Source organism: Eublepharis macularius, chromosome 17 (genome assembly GCF_028583425.1).
Source record: "Eublepharis macularius isolate TG4126 chromosome 17, MPM_Emac_v1.0, whole genome shotgun sequence".
Classification (NCBI taxonomy): domain Eukaryota; kingdom Metazoa; phylum Chordata; class Lepidosauria; order Squamata; family Eublepharidae; genus Eublepharis; species Eublepharis macularius.
In genome coordinates this window covers 24,756,432-24,773,699 of record NC_072806.1, presented here as the reverse complement: position 1 = coordinate 24,773,699, position 17,268 = coordinate 24,756,432, and the positions used below count along the sequence as shown (strand labels likewise).

Genomic DNA, 17,268 nt, shown 5'->3' with positions numbered 1-17,268 from the left:
CAACGTGATATATGCCCTCATGTGCCAACAATGTCCATCTGCTCTGTACATTGGACAAACCAGCCAACCTCTACGCAAAAGAATAAATGGACACAAATCTGACATTAGAAAATGGAAACGTCCAAAAACCAGTGGGAGAACACTTCAATCTACCAGGACATTCCATCAAGGACTTAAAGGTCACTGTGGTTCAACAGAAACCTTCCAAAAACAAAATCCAACGGGAAGCTGCTGAATTGGAATTCATATGTAAATTTGACTCAGTCAGACTTGGATTGAATAGAAGACTATGAATGGTTATCTCATTATCAGAAGTAACTGATTTTCATTTACAAAAGCAAACTGATCTCATTATCAGATTTGCATCTACTCCCCCCTCCCCTCACCACCTATATATATCTGGCCAGTTTCTTCTTACCCTCCATGCATCTGACGAAGAGAACTGTAGTTCTCGAAAGCTTATGCTACAGTAAAGTTGGTTAGTCATAAAGGTGCTACTGGACTCTTTACGATTTTGCTACTGTAGACTAACATGGCTAACTTCTCTGGATCTAGAATGTGAGTCCATCTGTCCTTATATCTTGAAAAGCGGAGTGATTTCAGATGCTGAATAACAATAGCCAGTGAATGACGTTCTAGCTGTATGTGAAGACGTGAGCTGTGACTCACGAAAGCTCATACCCTACCCCTAATTTTGTTAGTCTTATAGGTGCTGCTGGACTCTTGCTCTTTTCTACTGCTACAGACAGACTAATACTACTACTCGTCTTGATCTATAGCCAAATGACAGTTACAGAGAACTAGATGCCAACGTGCTGCCGGGTCCCATTCAGGCACGGATCGTGGCACAAGGGGAAGAGGGCTCCCCCCCACCTACAGTTTCGAAACTGCTCTGAGGGCATTATTTGCCCATTTGGGGGGAGCGGGGAGCAACTTGCACATGGACTGAATGCTGCACTGCACCCCCCCGGAGAGGCTAACAACACGCCCCTGCAGCCTTCTGACCGTGCAGAATGAGAGTTGGGCTCCTGTTTAATTTTGATACAACAAACGAACACAGCTACCCCTCAAGAAAGGTACAAGACTCTCAGGTTTCAAACCAAAACATATCCAAGGGCCTAAATCTCAGCTTGGACATGAGAGGGTTAAACCCAGAAGCGCAATAGACTAAAGGGCTGATGGGCCTTCATTCTCTTTGTATCTGATGAAGTGAGCTTTGAGTCAAGAAAGCTTACACCCTGGAATATGTAGTTGGTCTTTAAGGTGCTACCGGAGTTCTGTTATGTCCTACTACCACAGACCAACACAACTATCCACCTGAAAGTACCCCGATGCTTGTTTTTAGTACCAAATGAGAGGCTTTGGCTCATTGGCTTCTTCCATGTTGCTTCAGCATGTATTGATAAGGAACTTTTTTCCTGAGAGAGCAAGAACATATTTTTTTTAAAAGAACTCACAAGAACTCGGTCTCCAAGCCGGAAATCTTTATCCCCTTTCTTCACTGACCCACTGTCCGACAGATTCGATCCAGATTCGTTCCCTGTCTTCATGGTGCTGTTGAGGACGCTCTCCCTCAAGGGAATGACGCGGGTGGAGAGAGGTGGCGTGGAGGTCCCCGAGTGGAGAGACAAGTTCTGAGCAGTCAGAGACTCCACAGAGTGAGCATCGCTCCCTGAGCCCTCCGCCGTGGGCTGACGGGTCAACTTGGAGGGCCGTGTGAAAATCCCCTGCAGCGGCTGGCATTCAAAGTAGCGCACGCCACCCACGGAACCGTCATTCTTCCCGACCGGGTCATCCAGAACTACCCCTGCCCACTGTCCAGGGGCAAACTGGGTCTCTCCCAGATACTGGATCACTCCTGGCTTCACTCCATTCACCCAGACACGTTCGCCCACCACGAAGTCTCCCAGGAAGTCATCGCCCACCTCAGCGACCTTTGACCCCGGGGGCTTCTCAGCAGCAACTGAAGAGGCGGAACCCTGTTTGTGCAATGGTGAGCCTGGAAAACCAAAGATGAAAGGTCATATTAGATTAAGACCTTCAAGGAACCTATATATGGTTTGAATTATTGGTAAACTGAACACTGTAGAAATGGTCTGCATAAAACGGGTGGAGTCATCTGCACAAAAACCAAAAGACAAATCATGGTTTAGAAAGCTGATGAGGGGGATTATGGCTGTCTGTGGTGCATACTCTATCTCAGTTTGGTGTCAGTAAAACTGGCTTTTGTTTCAAAAACCTGCAAAACTTGTTTAAGAAATGGGACAAAAGAAAAAGCAGTAAGTGGATACGTTTCTATCGACATACATATACTATGTGTAATTGTTCCCAAGCTTCTTCCAGTACTGTAATTGTGCATTCATTTAAATTGAGTAAAACATGAACAATATTTGTTTTGCTTATTAGAGTAAACAAGAACAACAAAAATGAATGGAAGTAACAACGGAACAAAGTTCATTGCTTTGCCTGGTGGTAGATTAAGAGAATTCATAGAGGAAGTAAGGAAACAGTAGAAGATAGGAAACTGACATCAAAGCTTTCCAGTCAGCAAACTCAAATATGTGCTGCAAAGAGGTTTAAATGGGAGAGTCTGTATAAAGAAGGTGATATGAAAACAACATCAAAGCTTTCCTGCTGAAACCAAAAACAAATGTAATGATGAAACAAATGCAGCTTTTGAAACAGAAGAGAATTATTTTCTACAGATACCTGAGATCAGTCTCAAGTGAAAACCATTTCCCAGCAGTATGCTTGCAATACACAAATATTCATGCAACACCATCTCATATTTTGGGAATATCAGGCACTGTCCAAAAGGATCAGCAACACTTTGTATACTTTGTATACTAGGAATTGTAGCTTGACCCTCAAAAACAACAAATGCTCAAATTAGTAAAGAGTCCAGTAGCACCTTTAAGATTTACCAACTTTATTATAGCATAAGCTTTCGAGAACCACCGTTCTCTTTGTCAGATGCATCTGACGAAGAGAACTGTGGTTCTCGAAAGCTTATGCTACAGTAAAGTTGTACTGGACTCTTTACTATTTTGCTACTACAGCCTAACATGGCTAACTCCTCTGAACAAATGCTCAAAGACATCCAGTAAATACACTCACCAATCTTTTCGCATGACAGTTCAGAAATTCCACATTCAAAACCGAGGAACCCTCCAGTCCACATATAATAAATGGAGTGGGGAACACAACGTGGGCCTGTTTGCCCTTTTGTTCTCAAAAAAAGGAGAAAAAGCTCCTGCCCTCATATGTTGCCAATCCTAAAACAGCATTCCTAACTGCAGATTCATTTCCTGCCACAATTCAAAGCACTGGTTTCTACCTTTATGACCCTAAAAGTCCATCGACCAGGTTACTCCAAGAACTGTTTGCTGTCTTCTCTCCCTGCTTCAGAAAACATGTAAGCAGAGCTTAAGTGCAACAGCTCCCACCCCTGCCAACATGTCTCCAGTAACTGTCACTCAAGAGATCTATTACCTCTGAACATGGAGTGTCCGTTCCTAACAAGAATGTAACAATTATCCCGCTGGATCAGACCAAATTTTGTCCCAAACGGCAGCCACTGGATTTCAGTGGACATTCCATCCCCTGTCTTTGCCTCCCTTCTCAAGGCCGTTTTCACACTGCTTACCGGCCACGGGACATCGTGCCGAGCTCCTGGAACGATGGCGTCTTCCTGGCGCAATTTCACGCGAGAACGGGTTCTCACGCACCAGGAAGAGGCTGTTATTCCAGGTGCTTGGCGCGATGTTCCGTGGCCGGTAAGCAGTGTGAAAACGGCCCTGGTGAACATACTGCCTCTGAACATGATGGGCCCATTTAGCTGCTCCACCTAACAGCCTTAATATGAAAGCAGAGATGTGAAGGCTGCCTCCACATCCATACAGAAGTTTAAAAGGACCTGACAGATTCCCTTCCAAACTCAGAGCAGATGCTCTAAAATTTCTATTTTTTAAAAACCCAACAGCTACCCCTGAAGATCTAAAGCAAACAGTTAATGTGTTCTAGTTAGTGCCACATGCTCTGAAGACTGCTGCTCACATGAGCGTCAGCGAAGGATTCAAAGCACCACTGACCTTTTCAAGTTCCTGCGTTGCGACTGGCAGCCCAGGGGCCAAATCCTGCCTCCAGGCAGGTGCCACCAAGAAAATGTAACACCCCGAACATAACCTCAGAAGAGCCCTGCTGCATCAAACCAGTGACCCATATCGCCCAGCACCATAACCAAGACAGAGAAAGACGGCCCGAATACAGCATGAACGTTCGCCCTGCCTTTCTCATCAGCGGCAGAATCCGGCACTTAATCCTGTTATGCCTGTGAAAAAGTCCTTGCCAAGAATGCCAGCTGTCAGGAGGAGCCGAAAAGCAATGGAGCTGCCCTGTTGCTATGGTTATCCGGTATACTGAGAAAAACGATGCCTCCATGGGAAAACACAACCGATTTCAGACTGTTCTCAGACACCCGCAGGGGAACGCTGTGTGGCCTTTGCACAGGTAGCAGCCCAGATTAAACAAGACACTGAGTGAGTATAAAGTTCCATAGAAGAGTATTGTAGTTTCACCAACATCTTTTTGAACTTGGCTCTTAGATAGGAAAAAGCAGATTTCTCATGGACCGCTAGCAAAGTGCCGATCCTTATGACAGATGGCACCCATTCCAGAGGGCAGGCAGGGCTTGAATACGTCTAGGATCCAGGATAATGAAGCAGTTAGTGCCAGATTAGAATCGGAGAGGCCTAGTTAACCCTTTTTTTTTAATTCAAGGTTTGCCATATGACCACAACCTCCACCAGCACTCCACCCTGTAAGCACTCAGCGGAGTGGAGAGGACGAAATGGCATGGGGCAACAGCACTTCCTGCTAAGACCCCAGAAGTGATTTTGCCACGACACTCTAGGAATGTCACAGAGACTGGGGGAGATCCTAGAACATCAGGGTAATGTCACTTCTGGGTTTGTAGCCAGAAATGATGTCCTAGGGTTGCCAGCTCCAGGTTGGGAAATTCCTGGAGATCTGAGGGCAGAACCTGAGGAGGGCAAGCACCTCAGCAGAGTACAATGCCAGAGAGTCCACCCTCCATAGCAGCCATTCTCTCCAGTGGAACTGATATCTGTAGTTTGGAGATCCTTTGCAATTGTAAGAGACCTCCAGGCCCCACCTAGAGGTTGGCAACCTTAGATGTTGCAACGTCTATGTTACTTTGCCAGTCTTCACGCCCCTCCCTCCAATGCTCCTGCCACTGTTGGAGCCAGGGCTGGCAAACTGACACCTCCGTCATTCTTCCAAGATCCACTTCCTCCCCGAAATATCCATAATCTCAATAACTGAGTATAAGGTAGAAACATCTCGTGTCTAGCACACATCCATACAAATGTGTGTGCATGAACACTAACTCTGTACAGCCTGCTGTTTTACACCCTGCAGCTACCAAGGCATATTTTGAACCTCTTTTAGGACAATGGTGCTTTTCTAGTGCAAAAGCACAAAAGCCCCAAGGATGTTATTCTTTTGCTTTAATTGCTGGAGTTGAAGGCGATGGCAGAGAAAATGGTTACAGTACAGCGCACAAAAGGCAGATTTAAACTTTCAACAATGGTTAATTGGCGGGGCAGGAAGGGATTGGTTAACAATCCTTGTTAAGAGAATTCAGGTGCTAAGAATGAGTTGTGTGTGTGTGTGAGAAAGACATGCCTGACAAACCTATGGCCACTCTGAGCAAGAAAATATTGTAGAAGAAATGGGCAGGGGCCGTGAGCCAGTGGTTCAGCACTTGCTTCTCATGCAAAAGGTCGCAGGTTCAATCCCTGGTATTGCCAGTTTAAAAAAAAAACAGATGGCAGATGCTACAAAAGATTTCTGCCTGAGACCATGGACTAGGGTTCCCAGGTGCCCACCAGCAATGGGCAAACTCCTGGCAGTTTGCCCTCTGCCTGCCTATCACTGGTGATTGGCAGGAGATGGCAAACTGCTGGGCAACCACCTGCCACAGGCAGGCATCCCAGACAGATTCGCAGCACATGCTCTTCTGACTGGGCGCAATGGTGTCACTTCCTGTGACCACTTTAAACAAGAAGTGATGTCATTGCATTGGCCACAACAGTGCTCTTATGCTTTGCACAGGGCCGATTTTTGCCCTAAACTGGCCAATTCTTAACAATGAAATGACATCACTTCTGGAACTGACATCATCACACACTGGCTGGGAGTGTATGTGTTTGGCAAAAAAGAAGTCTGGTAAGTACTACCCCTCTCCTGCCAGCTGCCAAGGAGACCTGGCAACCCTACGCTGGACAGGTGCTGCCAGTCAGAGTAGACGATGCTGACCTTGCTGGACAGACTCAGTATAAGGCAGCTTCCTATATCCATCAATGCTCCCAGATATGCAGCACCCTCGTTGCAGGAAAAATGTGTGCATTGCTTGGGTCAGTGCTGGCATTCCAGGTTGGCATGGCCGGGTCCCAGTCAAAGCCCATACCCTGGCAGAGGACTCAGCAATGAAAAATTGGGGAGTTTAATCTAGAAGAGGAGGAATGGCAGCAATATACTGAAAGACTGGGCCACTATTTTCAGGCAAATGAGACCACAGATGCAGCTAAGCGGAAAGCAGTATTTCTCGGTGTCTGTAGTAGCAAAACCTATAGACTCTTGTGAGGCCTATTGCATTCTGAGAAGCCTGGAGACAAACATTTAATGGATTTGCAAAAAGTTTTGAACATTACACTCCTAAACTTAATGTCATTGTGGAACGTTTGAAATTCCATAATCAAATGAGGAAAGAAGGAAAATAATAAAAAACTAACCAAAAGAGGTTACTGATTCAAAAGTGATTCAAAGTGATTGAAATGTGATTGAAATGTGGTGCTGGAGGAGAGTTTTGCGGATACCGTGGACAGCCAAAAAGACAAATAAGTGGGAACTAGATCAAATCAAGCCGGAATTCTCCTTAGTAGCTAAAATGACAAGACTAAGGCTATCGTACTTTGGTCACATCATGAGAAGACAAGATTCTCTGGAAAAGGCAATAATGCTAGGAAAAGTGGAAGGCAGCAGGAAAAGAGAAAGACCTAAAACAAGATGTCTTGACTCAATAAAAGAAGCCGTGCCCTCCAGTTTGCAGGATCTGAGTAGGTCTGTTAGAGAGAGAACATTTTGGAAATCTTTCATTCATAGGGTCGCCATAGGTCGGAAACGACTTGACGGCACATAACACACACACACAACCTAAAGGGGGAGGGATGTAGTAAAATGGAGTTAACTGGATTATGGGATGGAGGAAAACTCCACCCCCTAGACTGTTCTCTTACTTACTTTCCTTTTCTATGTTAGATCGCTGTTGGTAGATAATTAAGCAGAGCGTTACATTCAGCAGCTCCGGTGAGTATAGCGATTTATTGCACTACCACAGAGTGATGTCAAAACAAGCCAATCTGAAATGTGACGGCAGTGGAGGGAACAGAGCCAGAGAACAGCACTTCTTGCTACCTCCTTTCCATCCACCCGATCAGCTGATGGGAGGTTGGTCCCAGCAATATTTCCGGGACATCTGGGGCAATCCCCCACTTTGTGGTGGGAGAAATACTGGAAGGGAAGGAGAGAACCCCACAGCTCTTGCACAACCGTTAGGCATATTTCATTTTATTTAGAAATTTATGCTCCACTTCCCTGTCTATTGGAACCCCAGAGTCACTCACAACAGCATTCTCCCTTTCTTTGTTTTGTCCTGTGAGGTATGATAGGCTGAAAGGAAGTAACTGTCCCCAGGTCACCCAGTGAGCTTGCATGGCAGAGTGGGAATTCGAACCTGGGGCTCCCAGATCCGAGGCTGATAGTCTAACGGATACACTTTGCTTCCTCCAGCAACGGACAGGAGAGACAGGAACTTGAACGGAGGGGCTCATGGCCACCTTGCGTCCAAGGGCCCCGAAAAACCCTCAGATATCCCAGGAATGGGAACATGTGGCTTGTTTCCTCTATAACAGTAACGCATTGGCCGTTTTCATACGGCCATGCGCCTGGAAGATCGCACAAAACTCATGGCATAAAAGCGTCTTCCTAGCGCGATTTCTGACGTCATCGGGCCATTAAAGGGCATCGTGTTGGGAGATGGTGCTAGGAAGATGCTTCATGCCATGAGTTTGCGTGATCTCCCGGGGCGCATGAGAAAACGGCCAATGGATGTCACTGTCTGAAATAAACGGAAATTCTCAAAATTATACATGTGCAGAGAAAGAAGAATACATTGAAAGAATCTTTGTGTTATTCACAGGGCTTTTTTCCAGCTGGAACGTGGTGGAATGGCGTTCCGGAACCTCTTGAAAATGGTCACGTGGCTGGTGGCCCCACCCCCTGATCTCCAGACAGAGGGGAGTTGAGATTGCCCTCCACGGAGGGCAATCTCAACTCCCCTCTGTCTGGAGATCAGGGGGTGGGGCCACCAGTCATGTGACCATTTTCCCCAAGGGCGATTTAAACTTTTAAAAACTCCCCCCTTGTTCCAGCTGACCCAAAGTGACGTTATTGGCCTTGGGAGCATGTGTGCACTTTGCAAACACACACATGGTACCCGAGGCACCACCTCCCACCAAGAGTTGCCCCTTGTGCTGGCAACCCACTGAGTTCCACCACCTCTTTTCTCAAAAAAAAAAAAAGCCCTGATTATTCATGATTTCAAGCCTGTTCACCTATTCACCAATCAGGGGTTTTTCTCCCCAAAAAATAACAACAAAGGAAATAAGGGGGGCAGAAAAGAGGTAGCTCAGAGGCAAAACCAGCAACCAGAACAACGTCCATCCTTTCTCTGAAGTAGAAAACATCCTCTCTCCCTCTTTGCTTTTGTATAAAAGATTCTGCAGTCCGGCACAGACTTGACCAGGATGCAATATTTGGGAGAAACGGTACAAGATCCAACAGCATATATTGGAACCACCCATGCAAAAGCTTGGCCAGTCTATGCTGGTAAATCTCGCCCAGCTGCACGGCAAATCTTGCAACTGAGATAACCAGAGGGGAAAATCACATTAATGTCAGAGCTGAAAAGGAAGCACAAAAGACGGAGGCGGAGATCAAGGAGGGGGAAATCCATCAGCTGTAAATTCTTGCTGCTCACTATGAAGAATAAAATATACGTTTGCAAGGCCAAGGAGACGTTCCCATCCATTAGCGCTCTTTGGGGGAATGGCCTTCTGGTGTAGTTTAGTGCTGGAACAATAAGGCACAATCTGCCCTCTGTAAGTTAGCTGGGGTGAGCTGGAGTAATAGACTCCCTCCCGCTTTGCGTCCATTGTCTCCAGTCACTGTTGGAAACGGGCTGGAGGCCGTAATCCTCTTAGCATGGAATCCTCGTTACAGGTACTTGTGCAAAATCTTTCGGGGTACTTGTGCAAAATCTTTCGGGGTACTTGTGCACAATCTTTCGGGGTTATATATTCATACAATTCATACCTGCCTGCAAGGCTGGAAAACTGTTTAAAATTCTTGGGGAGGGGGACAGGATTCGAGCTGTGCAAAGTTTTTAAACATTCCGGAAAAAAGTGGTGGGGTGTTTACCTAGGGTTGCCAACTTCGTGTTGGGAAATTCCTGGAGATTTGGGGGCAGTGCTTGGGGAGGGGAGGGAGTTCAGTGGGATCGTGATCCTTTAAAACCCACCCTTCAGAGTTGCCATTTCTTCAAGGGGGATTGAACTCTGCTGTCTAGCGATCAGTTGTAATTCTGGGAGAATTCCAGACCTCACCTGGAGGTTGGCAACCCTATTTTGCCATTGAATAAAGAAGTCTGTGGGACCCTTGACCTCCCTCTGTCTTCTCACTCCCTTCTCCCTTGCAGCCCAGTAATTAGAGACTTCTGCTTTCATATAGTTTGCTGTCAACATCCCCAAGCAACTTCCAGTTTGTGATTTCCTTTCAAAACTGGACTCCAAGTACTGCTTTAATCCTGGGTTTGGAATCAGTCTTTGCACTTAAACTCTATTGTGGACGCAACAGCAAATTTGATGATCATAGAGCTGCAGCGAGCCATAATTAAGGGGTCGTGGGCAAGGGGAGGGGAGCAGCCTAAGATCCGCCCCGCCCCCCTTCCCAAGGCTTTGGCCTCTCTAAAGATCTGCTCGAGGCAGCTCACAAAATAAAAGAACAAAATCATAAAAAATTATCTCTGCTAAAGAACGCTCTAGGGACATATAAATAGCGTAGCATAAAAGCAGTATCTGGTAGCAGTAAAACAATTCAGCAGAGTACATAAAACGACGAGTCACTGAATAGCCCTCAGGCTGGAGAAATACAACTAAAAAGGCTTTCTAATACTTGGTATGGAGATGGAGGAGGGAAAACCACACAGACACACACACACACACACACAGAGCTCACACACCTCTCCTTGATTTGCAGTGAGTACAGGGATAGTTAGTTTGCCCTGCTTGCACACTCTCCTTGCTCTTCTCCGACCCCAACACACACTCCTGCCCAGCTAGGGCTGCCAGCTCCAGGTTGCAAAATTGCTGGAGATTTTGGGGGTGGAGCCTAGAGAGGGTGGGGTTTGGGGAGGGGAGGAGCCTCAGTGGAGTATAACGCCACAGAGTTCACTTTTCAGAGCAGCCATTTTCTCCAGGGGAACTGGTCTCTGTTGCCTGGGGATCATTTGTCATTCTGGGAGATCTCCAGCCACCACCTGGAGGCTGGCAGCCCTATGCCCAGCAATATGCTGATGTCACTTCTGGGTGCCCGGAAGTGGTGTCAGCATTTTGCTGGTGAGGCGATGATGTCACCACCAGCAAACCCCCACAAAACAGTACTTCCTAGGGGAGATCTCTCAGAATTACAACTTATCTCCAGCCAACATTGATCAGTTCCCTTGGAGAAAATGGCTGCTTTGGAGGGTGGACTCTAAGGTATTATACCCTGCTGAGGCCCCTCCCCTCCTCAAACCCCGCCCTGTCCAGGCTCCACCCCAAAAATCTCCAGGAATTTTCCATTCTGGTGCTGGCCACCCTAGTAAGTCCCCACCTAACCCCTGCAGGTTGCCAGGGGGCACCTGGCTAACCTAGGTTGTTGTGAGGATAAAACTGAGGACAGAACAGTGTATGCTACATTTAGTTACACAAAAATAATTGGTAGAATAGACTGTATGGTAGATAATATTGAAATATTGGCAAAAAGTCAACGTTGTTATTGTTAAGAAATACATAAGTAAAAGGTAATGATAAAAACAGGGGAAATAGAAACAGGTTGGAATTCCCAGTATTACTTTACTTTAACACTCTCAAAAGTTATGACAGTTAGTTATATTAAATAATAAGCATTATTATTATTAACAATTGTTATTGTTAAGAAAAGGTAACAGTAAAATGGGGTAATAATGGAATAATGAGCTTTTTATTTTAAAAAATAAGGAGTAGAAGTAGGTTTGAATTCTGCACACATTGTTTATTTGGGAAAATATACACTAAATAGGCTTAATTATTATTTTAATTATTCTAATATCTAGAAAGGTTATGATTTTTGTATTTTGTATTTTAATAATCCTTGTAGTGCACAGCTTTATATTTGCTTTGCTTGTCCCCTCTTTCCATTTTTGTTTCAATAAAATAAAATATATTTTTTTTAAAAAATAAAAAATTAAAATCCTAAAACAAAAACAAAAACAAAAACAAAAGAGCAGCGTATCCTGCTTCGGTTACCTACTAGGGCGAAAGGCGGCATATAAAAGAAGAAAATAGTGTGACGTCTGAATGCAGCCTGGGTTTGTTTTTGTTTCATGCCCATGGATGCACATATATACAAACTCTCCTAAGAAGTTCAGGATGGCCATCAAACATTTTAAAACCAATAAAAACTTTAAAAGAGTATGCATTTTTCTTAAGAGTAGTCATTAACAGCCTCATTAAAAACCTTGTGTTGCTCATCCCTGGCTTAAAAACAAAATAACGAACTGAATGCAGCATTTTAGCATTGCTTCTACAAGTTATTCGGGTGGTGTTATTGCACAGCGTATTTTTTTTTAAGAGGAGTTCGCAAACGGGGTTGAATTCGCTGACGAGCAGGGGACCTGGGAGTGGAATCCGTAACTGGCAGGCATCCATTCATCTGCAGCAAGCAGAAGGAGCCAATATGAAGACGCTGTCGTTTTTCAAAAAATTGGCTGTAAAAGAGCTACTGTACGTTAAAACCAATAAAAGAGCCAATTGTGCAAGACGCGCTTCGTGCCCTGGAGAGCAACCATTTTTATTGTACCAAGTTGTCTGTTGCTATTTTAAAAGGGAGGGGCAAGTTTTAAACAGAAGACATCTTGCTATTTGCTTTAGACCTGAACCAGACGTTATGTTTGATACATGATCGGAATGGAGCCTTACACCCAGACATCAGCTGAGAGTCTCCTGTGAGTACCCAACTGCAAAGCTCCACAGCGACATGATTTGGATCACGTCTGTAGTGTGGGGGGAGCCGACTTCAGCCTTTACTTCTACGCTGTTTCCTGACCCAAGATGACCCTAGGGGCATTATTTGCCCCCGAGATAAAATAGGGACAGAGGCTTGGAAAAGGGGATAGAGTGTCAACCTAGGAGACCCAGGTTCAAATCCCGCTCTGCCATGGAAACTTGCGGGGTGGCCTGGGACCAGTCACACACTCTCAGCCTAACCTACGTCACCCGGGTCTCTGTCAGAATTAACTGGAGGAGAAGAAAACTGTGTCAGCTGCTTTGGTTCCCCGCTAGGGGAAAAGGTGGAATATAAATAATTTTTTTTTAAATTAAGTGGAAAGAGGCCTCACTGTGACTTCTTCTCATGGCAACAGTATGGACCATTTGTGCAATTCATCTGTACCAGAAAGTGTCCAATAAACTTCCAATATCCTATCATTAGACTTGTTGTTGCACATGGAAATTGAAAAACAAGCCACAGCACCCACGCTCAGCTTTCATGAACAGCAAAGAGTCCAGTAGTACCTTTAAGACTAACCAACTTATTTGTAGCATAAGCTTTTGAAAACCACAGCTCTCTTTGTCAGTTGCATCTGTCGAAGAGAGCTGTGGTTCTCAAAAGCTTATGCTGCAAATAAGTTGGTTAGTCTTAAAGGTGCTACTGGACTCTTTACTATTTTGCTACTACAGATTAACACGGCTAACTGCCCTGGATCTTTCGTGAAAGTGTTGCTGTTTTCTACAGAAATGGGCTTCAACATACACATACGTACATCTAATCTTTTCTAGTTAAAAAAAAACGGTTCCTAATCTATTGATGGCAGGAAAACACATCTGCATACACTGAGGAACATAAGATCCATTCATAGATTCCCCGAGGTCTTGTTTTGCTCTGTGTAGGGGAGACGGGACACAAGTTGGTGGTAAGAAAAGGAGTAGAAACACTGGATTCCACCGATCAGTTCAGAATTACCAAGCCCCTGCTGGCCTCCTGGTTGATGCAAGGAAGTGTCAAAAGTTAACAGCTAGAAATACTCCCTGCACCTCGCTCACCAGTGCAAATGTCCAGAAAACAGATACTGTTGTACCTTATACAGATTAAACCAACTGCATATAATTAAGCCCAGCTCATTTGGGCACAGTGCAAAATGGGTCTGGCATTTACATAACAGTTTATGCTCAGACCTGATCTACTGAGAAACTGGGTCATTTCCAAGGACTTCAGGGAAGACTGCAATCAGACCTGTCACTTACCTTCTTTCGTGACAGTGGTGGTTGTGGTGGCTGCGGTAGTCGCTGTCCCCCCAGGTCGTCCCACGGGGCTGGAGTGCTTCCCAGCACGCCCAGGAATTTTAAGTCCGCTTGGCTTTAGCATGGTTGCCTTGATCTGTGGCTGAAAGTACAGGATGCCCTTTTATAGGATAGCTGACATCACACCATCAGGCATGCAGGCGATGGACCTCTTCTTCCATCTTCAGAGACTGAAGGGGGGGAGAGACACACAATTATAGGTGAAAACAGCTTTTGTCAGAAGTTGGGGAGGCTAATGTACCCAGCTTTTCAACCTGAACTGGATACAGAACAAGCGTCATCATAACCCAAATGATTTTGTCCCTGCCACCTCTTGCTGCAGGCCAGAAAGAATTTGGATTGGAGAGGGAGCTCAAGCCTCCAGGGAAGAAAGTTCTAAAAGTAAAGGATGACTGCAAAACTTACCTCTCCTGGGGACTTAAAAATTGCTTTGCCAAAAATAGTCAAGCATAACATTGCTGAACAAGGTGTAGTTGCTAAGACCACAAGCCAGGCACAATGGCAGCCACCCTCTGGCGCTGTTTGACTCCCCACGCAAACCTATTAACTGGAGGTAGACTGCTACTGTACATGGAGGTTCTATTGCTACTGAGTAGATAAGAACATCCCTGCTGGATCTCACGAGGGCCTGTCTAGCGCAGTATCCTGTTTCCAGCAATAGTTAGCTCATAAGCAGCAGAGAGAAGCAATAGTTCACTGCTGTTTGTCCCCCCAGCAAACTGGAATTCACAAGTGTGTTGCTCCTGAATGTGGAGGCTCCATTTTGCTGTTACAGTAAATAGCTGTTAATGGACATGAGGAATTTGTCTAGCCTCCTTTGAAAGCCATCTAAGACAGCAACCATCACCAGATCTTGTAGCAGTGAACCCCACAAGTTAAATACACACAATGTGAACAAGAACTTTTGTCTGTCCTCAATTTACCACCAATCACAGAGTGACCCAAAGAAAGTCCTGATGTTATGGGAGAGGGAGAAAAAGTTCTCTCTGCTCCCCCACCAGGCATAGTTTTATAAGCTTCTCTCACATCATCCCATCCTAGAGTTGCCAACTCCAAGTTTGGAAATTCCTGGAGCTCTGGGGGGTGAAACCTGGAGAAACCTGGAGAAAGTGGGGTTTGGGGAGGGAAAGGACCTTGGCACAGCATAATTCCATAGAGTCCACCCCAAAAGTAGCCATTTTCTCCAGGTGAACTGATCTCTGTGGCCTAGAGACCAGTTGTAATTCCGGGAGATTTCCAGCCACTACCTGGAGGCTGGCAACCCTATCCCATCCTCATATTTCTTTCTAAACTCACAGCCCAAATGCTTTTAGCTTCTCCTCATACCGAATGTATTCCTTGAGCATTCAGTCGCCTTTCGCAGTATCTTCTCCAGCTCCCATCATATTCCCCATGTAAAATATGTCTCCAGCACCCTCGCCTCCAAAAAAAAAAATTAAGTTGTATCACTACTAGGAAGAGTAGGAATTTAAGCTGCAAGACAGCTAGCCATCTTGAGATTCTGTACCTCTTTTTCTCTCAGCCTCCTCCCACCACTTTTTAGATCAGCTTCAGTAGCTGGGAGCGGTGCCAGCAATCTTCCTCCCGCCAACTCGGCCTGCCCTAAAATCCCTTACTCATGCGTTGATTACTTCCTGTCTCGGCTACCGCCATCCCTTCTTTAATGACATTTTAAAATTCTTACGCTGTTCATTCCATCCAGGCCTACTCTGAGCAGGAAACAGCCAGTTGCCTCCATGTGGCTTAAGAAGTGTATAAAAGCTCCCACTTTTTCTATTCTCGTTTGATCAAACTTTAGTCAGTAGAACTATTCATCAAACCAATAGGAAACCAGAATAAATTGCTTATGAATTACAACGAGCTGTTTTATAATGTGGTGCAATTGATTATTAGTTGTATTTCCAATACCGTAAACCGTCTCAGGAGATTTTTAGGATGAGATGATAGCACAGGGCACGGAGGGCAATCTAAACGCCCCTCGATCTAGAGAGCAGGGGGCAGGGCCACCAGCCACATGTCCATTTTTGTCGAGGGCAATTTAAACTTTTAAAAACTCCCCCCCTTGTTCCAGCTGACCCAAAGTGACATCATTGGCCCTGGGAGTGTGCGTGCACTTTGCGGGTGCACATGTGGTACCAGGGGCACAACCTCCCGCCAAGAGTTGCCCCCTGTGCTGGCAACCCACTGAGTTCCACCACTTCTTTTCCCAGAAAAAAGCCCTGTGATAACATATAAATCTTTTAAAACATTTCGGGATAAATTTCCTTCCTGGTTGTACTTTTTTTTTTGTCAGAATGCCTTGAGAAGTGGCTCTCACTGTCACTTGTGCTTCACTAAAAACAATGTTCCTAAATCAAACCCACTTACAATTTTCTCTCCGCAAAACAGAAAAACACCCGAGGCCTAACACACCCCCTCAAAATCATCAGATTTTGCCATTGGGGCATTTTTCCGTCACAACTGGTACAACATGTTAGGAATAGAACTGCCCCATGAGTTTCTGCCAAGGAAAAATGCAGGCAGGCACTGAGGTGAAGTGTAATAGCTGTCTGTAGAATAGCGCAAACCATAGATCTTCACTAGAGAACGTTTTCCTCATCACAGATAGATACAATGCAATGTGTAGAAAAATAATCCCATAATCTCTACTAATAATGACAGAGATTAATAATGATAGATTTCCTACCTGGTTTATGTTGCTTTTCCCAACTTTTTTGATTCAGTCTGGATACTGTGTGACACACTCAAGCATAGCTTAGTGACAGTTGGAATTGTAGTAAATATGTCACCCGGACAAGATTTATATATTTTTTTCACATAATGAAGCAGTTGTATTTTTGGCTATCACTATGGGGAAAAAATCTCACCCTTCCTCTCAGAAATTTGGGGCTGCACACACAGTTCGCTCTTCCTCTATTTTATCCTCTTAACAATCGTGTGAGACCCGAAATTCATTGATGGGCACTGTGGCTAAGTAGAGATTTTACCCAGGTCCTTGTAAACTGACACACTAACCACTATACGACATTTCACTTACATTTTCACACTTAGAATTACCATGCCAACCACCTTCTAAAATGAGAGAGGCTGCACTCCAATTTTCAAATAATAAACAACACCAAGAAAGTATATCTGTTAAGTTTCACACAGCTTTAATGCAGATGTAAATCTGCATCAGCTAGAACAGGAAGTGAGTTTTAAAATAATGCTCTCTCACGCTCTTTGTTCTGAACTTGTATATTTGCATGTATGCATTTATATGGTGCCATGGGTCAGGCCTCCCTGCAAATGGATCCGTTCACACAACTATGCAGCCAAGAGATCCAGTTTAAATACATTTGCAACAGCTTTCATCCCAGCTACAAAAGCCAGTTCCCCCTTATTCACAAGTGCCAAAACTGTCCTGTCACTTGGGGAGGCAACAAAGCAAGACAGTTAATCTCTTTTATTGGCTCTTGCTCCAGGGCATTTGAAAGGTGATTTTCAAAAAAACTTTTCAGCAGTCTGTCACTGGTTTATCCCACCAAAA

At 45.0% G+C, this 17,268-nt stretch overlaps 1 protein-coding gene across 1 annotated transcript in view; it reads right to left on the bottom strand.

Annotated features, from left to right (window-relative positions):
* The window catches only part of CLIP2 (CAP-Gly domain containing linker protein 2), a 69,459-nt gene that overhangs the window by 51,087 nt on the left and 1,104 nt on the right, over nt 1–17,268 (bottom strand). Inside the window, exons 2-3 of the mRNA XM_055001933.1 lie at nt 13,683–13,909; nt 1,458–1,999 (exon numbers count right to left, since the gene is read on the bottom strand). Of these exons, the coding sequence (XP_054857908.1) occupies nt 1,458–1,999; nt 13,683–13,803 (663 nt within the window). The 5' untranslated portion in view covers nt 13,804–13,909. The remainder of the gene's footprint in view (nt 1–1,457; nt 2,000–13,682; nt 13,910–17,268) is intronic.